The 14905-nt window shown below is 32.9% G+C and overlaps 1 protein-coding gene across 1 annotated transcript; it reads left to right on the top strand.

Annotated features, from left to right (window-relative positions):
* The first annotated feature begins 930 nt into the window (after positions 1-930).
* LOC149900880 (flavin reductase (NADPH)) lies at positions 931-10612 on the top strand. The gene is made up of 3 exons (XM_090112547.1): positions 931-1366; positions 4856-5242; positions 10117-10612. Exons 1-3 carry the CDS (start codon positions 1297-1299, stop codon positions 10272-10274), a joined length of 615 nt encoding a protein of 204 aa, XP_089968673.1. The 5' UTR covers positions 931-1296; the 3' UTR covers positions 10275-10612.
* Positions 10613-14905: the final 4293 nt, after the last annotated feature.

The raw sequence follows: 14905 nt of genomic DNA, 5'->3' as shown, positions 1-14905 counted from the left end.
GTAAAAAAAAATTTAAATTTGATTTGTTTTATTTGAAGCAATTTATTTTAAACTTTTACCAATTTTTTCCTGTGGGAATGAGTTATTTTCCCGCGGTAAATTGTAGCCTATATGTTATTCTGATGTTTAATCTATAATATGTATAATTGTAAAGTTCCATAAAAACTCATTCAGTAGTTTTTTCGTGAAAGAATATCAAATGTCCATTCTTATATATTTTTATAATATTAGTAGGATACGATTATTGATTTGTAAAAAGATCAACCAGGTGGAAGTCAGATTCGCGCACGAAGGGTTCCGTATAATTCTATGAATGAATCTATGAAAACAGGAAAAAATACGTACCTTTTTAGTTTTTACGAAACCATAAAAAACAATCGAAACCGAAATACCTAATAATATTTTTTTATAAATACCACTACCATACAATGCAAGGCAGTCAATACGCATCGTAAATGAATAATTCCAAATTAAACGAATCTTAAAATTTGGAATTACCTATCCATAATTCAAAATTAAAAGGATCTTAAATTATCTTCAAGCAATTTTATAACTTAATTTTTTTATTTATCGATATTTTAGTATTCGATAAAGTGGCAAGCACTACCTTTTTAGAACAAAAAGTGGCTACATGTGGATTTGAATGCCAAGCCGATAACAGTGTGTTGTCTCTTTCTATCGCATTAATTAGGGTATTGAATAAAAGAGAGCCACTATATAAGAAACGTTCAATTAATTGTTACTTCTCCGGCTTGTTAATTGCTCCGAGGTTTAGATCTTCTTAATAAGTTTATCATACATTTTATTATTTTAGCAGTGAGAAAATGCGGAACATGCGCTTTGGTGTGCAACATGTAAAAATGTGTCAAAGTCAAAATCAGCTGCCAACTGCCAAGATCTGTCCTGACACTTGTTAATGTCAATTGTCAATTTGGATAACCTACTTTCTGTAATTTTCTTGAAACTTCAAGTCACTTCAATTAATAATGCTATAATAACATCGTATTAAGTGTTTCTAGATAGATACTTGCTCCATCGAGGACGGTTGTTTCATGCTATATATAACAATTTCCGTTCAAGTCAACTTTGCCGCTCAGTATTTAAATCGTAATTCGAAACAGAACAGTCACCGTCGGTTACACCTGTGGGTTACACATGATAAGTTCGTCTAATGTTAGATAACTTCCTTATCGAATTTGATAAGTTTTGAGAAAAATTATAAGTGGTTGCCGGTTTTTGCCACAAGCAAGTCACAGTGTTTTGAATACAGACGCGTATTTTAAATAATCAGCAGTCATGAAGATTGTTATTTTCGGATCTACGGGAACTACCGGCGTTTGTGCCGTTGAGGCAGCTGTAAAAAAAGGTAATAAATATGTAATGATTTTGAGGTATTTTAATATATTTTAATTTGATTCATTTTTTTTAATGATTATTTAATTTAAATCGTTATGACAATAACAGTACCTTCAGAATAACAGTAGCTACCGACCTATTAAGATAGTTAATAATAGTAATTTAACAGCAACACAGTGATACTTAAAATTATTTTAATTTTAAATAAATAAACATATTTTGTTTAATACTTCAACTTTACTTAATTCATAGATAACTATAACATATCCTATAACAGATAACTAATGTAAAGTATTATATTATTAGGAAAATTGGAGTTTAAATCACTATATTCAATATTTTTAAATGACCTGCAATATGTGCATGTCATTGTGTAAAATTATTTCAGCATAATGTGTAGCCTGTTGTAAATACTCAATTGAAATATAATAACTAGCTTTCCTTCTGCGACTTTGCCTGCTTTGCTTAAAACTTATAACTCGTGCAAACCTTATTTGAGAAAAATAAATAAGGTCTTAAAACTATTATTGCATAGTTTTAAAGATTTGAATAGGTACAAACAGACAGCACAAAGGATCTTTGTTTTATATTATGCAGTGAATAAAAAGCAACTTCATAATCAGTATTCAATTTTTATAGATTACTAATATTGTACCTTTAATTACTAATTTATTTATTTATCTTCGTAAGTTTCTTTGTTGTTAAAACAAATGACATTTTGTTATCAATGCATCAAAGAATTTTTCAAGATAACATTTAAAGAGTCAAAAAACTTTGATTATAAATAACTTACTATAAATATATAAGACTAAAAATAATAACTTATTATAATAAAACATGGAAATAAATAAATTACAAAAATATAATATATTTATTACTAATTTCCAACATCCAACTTAATAAACAATATATAAAAATGAATCGCAAAATGTGTTGGTAAGCGCATAACTCGAGAACGGCTGAACCGATTTCGATAATTCTTTTTTTATTATATTCCATGAAGTACGAGGATGGTTCTTATGTAGAGAAAACGTAAACATGTACCACGGGCGAAGCCAGGGCGGACCGCTAGTAAACAATATAATTTAAAGTGAATCCTTAGTACCTAGTTATTAAATAATTTCTTGTATATTTATTTATGTATTTACAAAACCATTATATCTTTATACAAATTAATTAGGTACAAATATTTTGCACAAAAGGTGGCCATTAATTTGTGAAGCAAAGAGAAGAACCAAACTCGAGCATTTGTTATTTTATATATAACTAGCTATGCCCCGCGGTTTTACCCGCAGTGCTCTGCTCCTATTGGTTTTAGCATGATGATATATAGCCTTCCTCGATAAATGGCAAGCATGGAGCATGCATTTTTAATTTTAATTCCATAGTACCAACATGAGGCATTTAACTATACTCTGTTAAAAACAATTTATGAATGTTTAAAAATGAATGGAAATTTTATTTGTTGATTTAAAATTCTGATATCCTCAGAATATTTTACCTATTATCTTTTTTTTAATATTTATTGCTGATCTTCCTTATTTTAGTGGATACTTATTTGATAAGGATCTTGGTTTAGTTTTAAAATCGTAATGTAGGTAAATGACTTGTGCATTATCAAAATGAAATTTCAATTTTTAAATAATGTTAAGTCATGGTTCGAAAAATGTATTACAAAGAGCAAAGTAATTATTATTCACTGTACAATCGTAATATATTGTTTTGGTGTAATTATGTTAATTAAAGCAAAAACTTTGTTTTTATGTAGTTTCTAACACGATTTTAACGAAAATATGTTTTCAACTAGGTAGGTACCTACCTACTTAATAGACAAAGATTTATTGTGGTACATACATTTGTTATTTCCGCGTTTTTATTAACACTATATTGTTGCGTTGTTGGGTATACTTACCATAAAATAATTTAAATTGACACATTATTATTTCTCAGTTTTACAGAACAAAGAGACATTTTATATAGGGGAGTGGTAAGATATACCTACTTTGAATTGAATCAGATTACTAAGAGTAAGAACTAATTACTAATTATTTATGTAATGAAAGGTTAATTTATAAACGTTATTTATGTCCCAATTTTCGCTTTATAAAAAATACAACAGACAACAGTCTGGACTCACCTATATAAAAAAAAATTCACGCGATTTTTTATTGATAACAATGCTATAATGCTTTAGGTAGGTATACATAATTTGTAGACTTGATTAAATCGTATTTAAAAAACGGCGGAAAAAAATACTGAATGAAAAATGCATAAATCGATGATAGTGTTATGTCATTATTACATAGAAATAAACGGTTTGTTGGAAACATGTTACCTACTTATGACTATTTTTAAATCTCTTTGCAGTCAATGCCAACAAAAATATGAGTAGTACTTTTTTATTATTTTAAAGCTAGAATTCTGGGAAGTCTGTCGACATTACTAACTGGGCGAAGCTAGTCTGACTAAATTCGATCGGCGAAGGACAGAGAGATTAAGATTATGGGGTTACAACAAACTTCTGTAACATATTTTATTGATATCTCGAATGATATCTTGAAGTGCTCATTTGTAAAACTCTTTAATGGTGCATTTGCACATTTCGTGTTCGCTATTCTGCTTGTGACTCGACGTTATATCCGATGATTTATTTATTTATTTATTTATTTATTTATAGATGCACCAACAGTAACTCAATTTGTAACATTATATATAAGTTATCGTACATAAAGTCTTAATCTAAATTGGCTACTAATTATAGGTACATACAGCATTACTTGAGAATTGGATTGAATTTAGTATTTAAGTAATCTAAATAATTATACACAGAAAAAAAAATGTCAGATATAGAGCAATGTGAAAACAATATTGTCAAAAATATGATGATATTATATTATGATTTTATATGAGATATTATGTTATGAGAGTCGACGTTACCACTTTTCACCCATTCTTTTACCCTTTGATTACACGAATATGCGACTCCCGGGCAGAATAACGAAGTTTTAAAATGCGTGTTCGGTATTAGCCTCGGTTTTCGCCTTGCTATTCGCACGATTGTGAAAATGCACCATACAATGTGAGTTTGTAAGCAGAAATAGGATACCAGTAGTTAGTTGAAAATATTATGTTTGTTGACACAAAATATATCCAACTCATAATATATTAAAATTTTAATTAAAGAGCTTGTTTTGTACATTCATATGCGATCAATGATCTTTGTTGACTTGCCAAATTCTTTTAGTAGAAACCACATTCCGAATCCATCACCTAGTTCATATAAAAATATACCATTAAAATTATATCATTATAATAAAAAAAATTATTCATAAGCACTTAAAAAGTTTTGAGCTCGAGTTTGCATAACTATACCATGCATAATAATCATACGACGACCTTGTTTATTATACTTACTTGGTACTTTAATATAACAATTATGTAAAAGCACTTGTAGTTTCCATGTTTATTCATCATTCAATGACCATGACCTTTTTAACAGGCTACGAGGTCCGCGCGTTCGTCCGCGACCCCGCCAAGCTACCAGAGGCTCTCCGGTCCAAAGTAGAGGTGTGCAAGGGTGATGTCCTCGAATTTGACTCTGTTACCAACGCGATTGAAGGCACAGATGGTGTCGTCATCGCTCTGGGCACCAATGGCAGTCTGGACCCCACATCCGACATGTCAGAAGGCACCAAGAACATTATTGACGCTATGAGAGCGAAGAATGTGCATAACGTATCTGCTTGTATTTCGGCGTTCCTGTTCTATGATGAAGATAAGGTGCCAGAGCGGTTCATACCCCTCACTAAGGATCATAAGAGGATGTACGAAGAGCTTAAGGGAAGCGGTTTGAACTGGGTTGCTGTCTTCTCGCCGCATATCTCTGGTGAGTTTAAGTGTCTGGGAGAGGCTAGAATGTAAATATGTATGTTATATAAAAGTGTCTGTGTGGACAATGTCTGATAGGAAAAAAAAAAATTGACACTCATTCTTTTTTAAATATTAACAGCTATAAAAAATCTATATGTAAAAGCCATCAAATCTTATTAGAGAGCTATTTTAGATTTAAAATTTTTACTTTCTTTTAAATATAAGCAATAGGTACTTAAAAGAAACCTGAAATGTAAAGCGTCTTGTGAATTCCAATCTTCAGAAAAATAACTATCACCTAGATTTGTTAGCGCTTCTAACAATTAGATTTAATGTGTGTTTTTTTAAACTGCATAAAACTATTAGAATAACGTAATCAAAAAGGACAATAAACAGCAAAAAATGGCGAGTTGGCTATTGAATAAATAGTAAATACAAATAAAAAGATGAGATCAGAGATACCTTATAAAAAAAAAGAAATAGTATAATTCCATAGTTGTTTTTCTTTTCATGTAAAAACAACTCGAGCAGTAGGTAATTGATTAACATATACATATATAAAAAAAAAAAAAAAAAAAAAAAAAAATTATTTTATTCTTATTCTTATTTTATTCTTATATAACTATTAATTAAATATTATTTTACCTGTATGGAAATACGGAAATTTTTATAATTGACACATTCAATTACTGAGAAATCGTAATATCAGTTTATTTCCTCTTGATTTCCGTGATATATTTTTTATGGTGTTTGTCTATACTGAATTATGTACTCGATAAAGTTAGAGCTATTTACTAGTGCAAGATTTTTCAAAATCGGTACAGTAGTCTCAGAGAATAGAGATCCTATAAACAAACGTCTAAATTGACTTTTCTGCATTATTATTAGAAGCTTTAATTCTATTCTATTATTTATCGAACTCCGGCAGAAAAAGGGCAATGTTTTGGACTGAATGTACAAATAAAAAGTTATATTTGTTTTGTCTCCTCATTTACCTTCCGAGAAACATAAAAACGGGTGCCCATTTTAAAACGTATCACTCGATATGTTTTTCCAAACAATGACTCATCAAATAATAAAATCAGTAATCACGTGATTAAGTATCTATGATTGTTCTTAAGATAAACTTGGTTGTTTTTAACCGACTTCATAAAAAAGGAGCTTATCAATTCGTATTTTTATTTTTTTTGTATAAACTGCACATTTTAAATTTGAATATTTAAATGTTAAATCCAACCTTGAAGTGAGTTTTCTGTCTGTTCTGTTGGTTCTGTTGTTTGGTTCTAAGAGTAAAAAGCACATTTATCCGGATTTTTTTATTTATATTTTATTTGGCAAATTTATTTTTTATTTAGGCTAAGTTTGCCTGAATTATCTTTATATTTACACTAGCTGTGCCCCGCGGTGTTACCTGCATTGCTCCGCTCCTGTTAGTCTTAGTGTGATGTTATATAGCCTATAGCCTTCCTCGATAAATGGGCTATCTAACACCGAAAGAATTTTTCTAATAGGACCAGTAGTTCCTGAGATTAGCGCGTTCAAACAAACAAACTCTTCAGCTTTATAATATTAGTATAGATGTCTATTCAATGCTTCCAAGAATCGTCGTTGTAGTGAGTACAACATCAATTGAACCCATTGTGAGGGTCGTTAAACAAATTTGTTAGTTTGTTGATTGATAACATCCTACCCCGCGTCCTGTTGTAATGCTTTCGATATCTTTCTTCCTTGTGAGTTTGAAAATATTGGTTTTAGATTACGAATCTATCTGGTAATTGGAATAATTAAATGTATTGTTCGACTTTATCGTGAATGGAAATATATATAACTAGCTTTCCGCCCGCGGCTTCGCCCGCGTTTTCAGAGAAAAACCCGTTCCCGTAGGATTTCCGGGATAAAACCTATCCTATGTCCTTTCTCGGGTATCAAAATATCTCCATACCAAATTTCATGAAAATTGGTTCAGTAGTTTAGGCGTGATTGAGTAACAGACAGACAGACAGAGTTACTTTCGCATTTATAATATTAGTATGGATTAATTCTGATTTTCGCCGTTTTCATAACTTAAGGAATTGTTAACTTAATCTTTAACTTCACGTGAACTTTATATATACTTAGAACTATATCTAAATCTAATGCGTAATATTTAATGATAGCATTATTAACTTGTGTAAAGTCTAGACTTGCCATGACATTTATAAAATTGAACATAAATAAAGTGAACGGACTTAAAAATAACGGGTTAAAAATAATAAGAACTTATTTTTAGTACTTGCGTTCATAAATAGATATATTTTTTTATTTATTAATAGCAACTTCCGATGCAATGACGCAAAACAGTTAAATAACGTGATTTTGTAGCTTTTTAACCGACTTCAAAAAAAAGGAGGAGGTTATCAATTCGGCCGGTATGTTTTTTTTTTTATGTATGTACACCGATTACTCCGTGGTTTCTGAACCGATTTACGTGATTCTTTTTTTGTTCGATGCGGGATGGTGTCGAATTGGTCCCATAAAAATTTTATTCGGATAGGCCCAGAAGTTTTTATTTTATGAGCATTTTTGTCTGTATTTGTAAATGTTGCAAGTGCAAGTTTGAAGTCGGTTGTTTTTAACGCAGTTATTGACTTGTTATAGTAACCAGTTGTTTAAAAATATTTCGGCATTCTTATGAAAGGACATGTTTTATTTATAGAGCATTGTTTTTAAAATAAATATTTGAAGGTTCGTCACTTAGAAACGATAAATATTTTTCACATTTTCAAGGCCAATAAATTTATTTATTATGAACTAAATATTGATTTGGCCAAAGTAAATATTAGTGTAGAAATGACATCGAAAAACGAAGAGTGAATGACCGATAAATTAATGAAATAAAATGTAGATTTCGTACTCTTTTCAATTTACAAACTTGATTTCAATACCTACCTACTTGATTTTCATAAATAGGTATTTATTTTGGAACAAAGTATTTTCAAATAATAGGTATATTGAACTCAACGTACCTATACCGCAGTCGAAACAAGATAATGTAGTAAACATTGAGCCACTGTCGTTCAAAGAGGTTCAGCAAGCTATAATGAGGCTTAGAAACAACAAAGCTCCGGGAATCGACGGATTGCCCTCAGAGATCTGGAAATACGGAGGCGGGACATTACAGTCAAGACTATATGAAGTTTTACGTAAGATCTGGGACTCGGAAAAGCAACCACAAGAATGGAATATGGCTATTATCTGTCCAATCCACAAGAAAGGCTGCAAAAAGAGGTGCACGAACTATCGCGGAATAGCTCTGCTCCCAACTGCGTATAAAGTTCTCTCGTACGTGCTGCAGAAAAGACTGGAACCGTATGCAGAAAAAATCGTGGGCGATTATCAATGTGGGTTTCGGCGCAACCGCAGCACTATTGACCAGCTTTTCCTTCTCAAACAATTGATGGAAAAGCGGTGGGAATACGCCCAAGGGATTCATGCGCTGTTCGTGGACTTCAAAAAAGCCTACGATAGCATCGACAGAGAAGCCTTATACAACATCCTTAGAAACTTTGACGTCCCCAAAAAACTGGTAGATATGATTCAGGTGGCCACTAAGGATTGCAAAATGAGGGTAAAGGTGGGTAACGATCTAACGGAGGAGTTTGTAGTCAAAACAGGACTGAAACAGGGTGATGCGCTGTCCCCAATGCTTTTTAATTTAGTGCTAGAATATGTCCTCAGAAGAGTTTTTATTGTCGACTTTGGACTGCAACTAAATGGGAGGCACCGGGTGATAGGGTATGCGGACGATCTGGCCCTTTTGGGAGAAAGTAAAGCTGAGCTGGCGTTGGCTGCAGCGGCTCTGGAAGAAGCAGCTCAAACAGTGGGACTTAACATCAGCCATGAAAAAACTGAATATCTCCATATGAAACGATACAAGAATACACGTCTAGTGAGGGAGGATCTTCATGTTGGACAGGTAGTTTATAAGGGTGTTGCAAAGTTTAAATACTTAGGATCTACTGTCACAGACACGAATACGAGGCAGGAGGAAATAGATATCCGCATCCAGAGTGCTCTACGTTGCAGCGCAGCCCTACACAAAGTGTTAGTGTCAAAGCTCCTGAGCAGGAAGACCAAACTAAGAATTTACTCAACAGTAATTAGGCCTATTCTTATGTACGGTTGTGAGACTTGGACGCTGACGCTTAAGGAAGAAAATAAGCTACTCGTGGCCGAACGAAAGATTCTACGCAAAATCCTAGGTCCCGTTAAAGAGCCAGATGGTAGCTTCAGAATTCGTAGGAACGCGGAAATTCAACACCTCGTGGCCGAGCCCAACATCATTGGCCAGACAAAGGCGCAACGCCTCCGATGGCTCGGTCACGTTTTAAGAATGGGGGATGATCGGGCCGTGAAAAAGGCATATCTGGGCATTCCAACTGGCCGACGACAGATATCGATGGAGCGACGCAACAGTAGCCGATTTACGAAACTTGGAGGCCGTCAATTGGCAAGAAACTGCGCGCGATCGAGGAAAGTGGCGTAAACTCATGTCGGAAGCCAAGACTCTGTTTGGGTCGCAGAGCTAGTTAAGTAGTAGAAGTAGTAAGTAGTAGGTATATTGAATAACGTCAGCTTTTTTTGTGTGTATCAGTGTATATGAGCATGGACAAATATATTCTAGATATTTATTGGGTCCATGGTATGAGTTTGGTATTATAAAAAGGTAGTCCAGGCCAGTCCAGTATAAATAATTCAAATAACAAAAATTCCGACATAGCCATTTTTTTTGTAGAGACCTTGGGTTTACCATTACAATTAAATTTCCAATAATTCCCATCGATCCTGTATGTACTACGTCACTTATTTTGTTGAAAAAAACATAATAACATAACTCATTTTTGTTCACAGAGGATCCCAGCCGAGACGTCATCGTAGAAGTGAACCCAGAGAAGTCCCCTGGTCGCGCAATCTCTAAGCATGACCTTGGAAAATTCCTCATCGATTCACTATCTGAACCAAAATGCTACAAGGCTGTTATTGGCATCTGCAATGTACCAAACCAATAACACCCCAATTTAGACGTATTATAACTGCCAGTCGAATAGAAGCGCGGAGAAGCGGGATAGAGCTATACGAGGAAACGAGATAGACATATTTTTTTACCACAGCCAAGATAATACGGAGATTTTATAATGTCTCAAGACTTTTCCTTATTTTCTTTAGAAATAATATAAATAATGCACTGTTAAGTGAATAGCTAATAACTATTTAGTTTATTACAGTAATTTTGTTCAATATTTATTTTTACGTTTTATCTTAAGAATTTTATTGCATGGTTGTAACTGCATTTAGAGTATTTCAATGTATGTCGATTTTTAGATAATAAACCTAATTTGGTTGAAAATTTAATTTATTTTGTGATCCCTTTTTGATAAGCAAACAAATGAATAAGCAAAGAATCATTATTCCACTGATTTTCAGTTTCAAGGGCTGACTATAAGCCTTAAGAGTTTAAACACACTATTAACCCTTAATTACTCGCGTCCATATACATAGTTACACTTACGCTCGCGTGGGGTATATTTAAGTGGCAATAAGCTACTAACTAGGTACCACATAATAAATTACTACGCTGCAGCTGTCTTAATGCGGAAAATATGCATCCATTTTTCATTGAATTTTTGCCGAGCCATCACTAAGTATAAAATGATCTGTGTCCATAAACAGTGGAATATAATATTGTATATACTGTATTATAGGCATTAAAAAATGATCTAAAAAATCATCCGTCCTGGTGAAAACTTCTGCTAGATATTATGTTTCGGATATTTACATTTACAATAAATATTTTACAGACTCTTGGGATTTATCTAATCTACTGATTTGCTATATGATAATAAGATATCTAGTTCTCTCGATAGCGAAGATAGCAAGTATCGAAACCATTAGTTAAATCTTATATTTGTAAGTATATAACTTGTATAAGTTTATCTATTGAAATGTTTCACTATTTTCATTTCAATACATTCCTATCTACAAACAACACAAATTTTCCACGAACGTTTACTTCCGTGCCTTAAAGTTACAGTTAAAAGGTATCCGATTGATATGCAAAATCGACCGCGACATGACCGATTATAATACATATATCTTATTGATGAACGAAATTATCAACTAGGTAATAATTGATGCCTCATGGTTTATTTTTAAAGAAACTCCCTAGTCCGTAGTCCCTCATGTGCTGATACTGAATGTTCTTAAAAAAAACTTGATTTTGGCGCCAAATTTATTTTCATAGCAACACAGATAATTTATACTCCAACTAATTTCAGGCAGGTTATCAAGATTTATTTTATCGTGCCACGACGATTTGCGCGACGAAGTCTAAAAAAAACCTTTCCTGATATAGGTTATCAATATTTTTTAAAGGTAAGAACTAAGGGACATCTTCGTAATCGCTTCATATCAGATTAATAAAGTTTATAAATAGGATTGAGATAAGGTCATAAATGTATAAATAATAAATAGGTATATCACAATTGTGATTACACGAGGATAGATTTCCGCGAGGTAATCTGTCAAAAAATTGTGATCCAGCATACCCTACTGCATAATTTGCTATTGCAATTTACCGCATTATTAAAGTGAAACTTTTATTACATCGTCTCAAACTTTTTGGTCTGTGTAGCGCATGTCGCGTGTATCGCGGCTGCCGAGTAGGTATACCTACTCGGCAGCCGACCGTCACGCGACATGCGCTACACAAAGCAGTGTTCGGAACCGTTCGAACAGTTTTACTTTTACCGTGGTTTCATAAAACAACACAACATTTTTTTTCAATGTCTATCGATATGAAATAATGAAACCGATACATTTTGAAATGGGCATTCGATATAATGGATAGCGCAAGCTTGAAGCTACGATAGCTCGAGTAGATTTTGACTTGCGTTTAACAAGAAAAATAGAATAGGTAATTTGTAAAAGCAGTGTTTTTATTACAACCAGAAACAAATTATAATTAAGTGGATAGATATTTATGATTTATAATTTCCACAGTAACTAATTAAAGTTATTATATAATTTTGAGCTAGTGACCTACGACTCTGACACACATGTAAATTATTTTTGTTACCTATGTCGGTTGATTAAGGGCTCTCACACACTAGCCGCCGGCCACAACCAAAAAACGCCACAATCGCGCAACGGCTAGCCGCGGCTTGGCATACTCTCGTACTTCCATAGTACATTTCTTAGGTAAGTATTTTATCTGGACTCGCCGCTCATGGTTGACGCCGGTGGCCACCACACGTGACACGCTACAATCATAGAGCTAGAGGAAAGTCACCAAATATGGAATAGTATCCTAATATGGAATTCCTTCATTTCTCTAAGACTATAAGTATGAATCGCAACATTCGACCATCTTCTGTTTCATTTGGTGTACTAATTATCGCACTAACACCATCGAATTAGTTGCGCGAACGGTTTACGTATGGCAGGCGAGTTTTGTTTTGTTGCCATGCAGAATTTTTTTAAGGTAAGTAATAAATGAGTATTTACCGGCTATTATGTTTGTTTACATAAGTGTTATACTATTTAGTATATCGGTGTTATGTTTATTTCACCATTTTGTGATCTTTTGTCTCTAAAATATTGTGAATTAAAAATAATATTTAGAAGAGTTTGAACGAGTATAAAAATCCAAATATGGACAGTCGTCGGTGTCTAATTATGGAATACTATAAACTTGCTATTATTTTTTTAAAAACTGTATGTAATGTTTGTTTTTAGAATGTCCGGTTCACAATCAACCTAACGAAAAATCTGGGATGTAGAAAAAACGGCACAATCTATAAAATTCGTCCGGGAAAAAAAAATGGGGTATTTGAAAGCGGCATAGGATTTCCAAGTCCCTAGGACGACTTTATTTCATCATTATATATTTTATATTTCTTCTTTCAACGTTATTAACTTTATTAAGAGAAACAAAACAATCGAAGAAAAATAAGGATGATAGTGAGGAAGAAAGACTCTGAGGAACTAGACATTATCCAGTTTGATGAAGGTAGTGGACATGATGAGTTGATGGACCAAGTGCCTTCTGACTCTGCAGATGCAGAATGTAACATACATGCATGAAGAGGTTCTGTTCAAGACTTTTTTCCATGGATGAAAGTGGAGAAAGTTGAATAAAATGCTTGATGTATGGGCTCTGAACACATTATGATGTGCTGGTCCAGATGGATCTGGATTTGTGAGTTTTGCAAGTAATTACGTAACTTCTTTAATTTATCACAATATGTTACATTCATTTAATTGATCTCAAAGATATTCATTACATTTTTGTTATTGTTATGATGATTTATGCTTATATTCCATATATGGGTACCTATTCCATATTTGGTTACTCATTTGGGATTTTGTTTTTTGTGTAATATTTTAATTTGATTACTGATATATTTCGTTAAAGGCTGTTAATTACTACTTATAGATGTATGACTGACCAGTAAAAACAATAAACTGATTTAATTTATGTAAAGTTTTATTTTTATATCCCAAAAACAAAATGGTATTCCATATTTGGTTACTTTCCTCTACACTTCCAGATTCTCATTGCGCGCCGGCGCGTGGCGTTTGTGGCTGTCACAAGTGGCTCGTGTGTGGGATCCCTAAAATAATTTTATTTACTTTTTTTCAAAGGTAATGCAGTCTTACAGCCTGAAATCGTTTCAATTGAATACCAATACAAGAATTTAATGATGAAAATAACACATATTTTATAGAACTAGAATTATAGAATAACAATTACTGTGAGAAAACTCGTTATAGGTATGTGTCACAGCAACAATACTTTTGCTGAAGTCGTATCAATGATAATTTATAAACATACCTTGTTAGTTGTCACAATCTCTATTCATATATTGTCCACGTGGAGGAAATAAACTTGTTTAATATACCTATATTTTTTTAATACTAAGTATTATAGTGATATACAATACATAATACTAAGTTAGTGAATTAGAGGAAAAGGTCATGGCTTACATCTAAATAGGGGTCTCAGGGTGCTCAAGGGACAAAATTTCTGCGGACTGCGGTCTGCCTAGTTACTACTCTAACCTTTTTCTATCCTAAAAAAAAGGAATAATCCATTATATTCTGACTGAACCGACGCGACTTTTAAAATAATCAGGCAGGTTTAGCCAACCTACATATTAAACATTTTCAGTTCAACAAAAAAACATTATGTAAAATAAGGGCAATGTTTACCTACGTACCGTTTTTGTAAACAATAAAACAAAGAATATCCAGTAGCATTGATTTCTTATTAAAATTAATACACATTTAATAGTTCTGCTGGTAATTATACTAATTAAATTCTAGAGGTCACGCGTGTGGTATACGTCGGACAGAAATTATCATAAATTAAAAAACTTCTTGTACTGTATTAGATTTTATTTTTAATGACTCTGTAGCTCAAAGGTTTACGACACAGTTAACGATATGTTTTTTGAACTATCTAAATTCTAACCTCTTTCTTTACTATCCTTGACCGGTGAACCTGAAACTTTTAGAGCTAGCGCGCACGAGCAACTTTGTCTCCGCAACTATTTTGTCTCTCCCATCAATTGTATGGGGAGTAGCGTCGCTACGTGCGCGCACTTTCATACTAGCCCATGGGTAGAGAGACAAAATAGTT

The sequence above is a fragment of the Colias eurytheme genome, chromosome 18, assembly GCF_061535395.1.
Source record: "Colias eurytheme isolate Ceu_HAF_F1 chromosome 18, ilColEury1 Martin Lab GWU primary, whole genome shotgun sequence".
NCBI classification, from domain to species: Eukaryota; Metazoa; Arthropoda; class Insecta; order Lepidoptera; family Pieridae; genus Colias; species Colias eurytheme.
The sequence above is the reverse complement of the archived record's forward strand: the minus strand, read 5'-3'. Positions and strand labels throughout refer to the sequence as shown.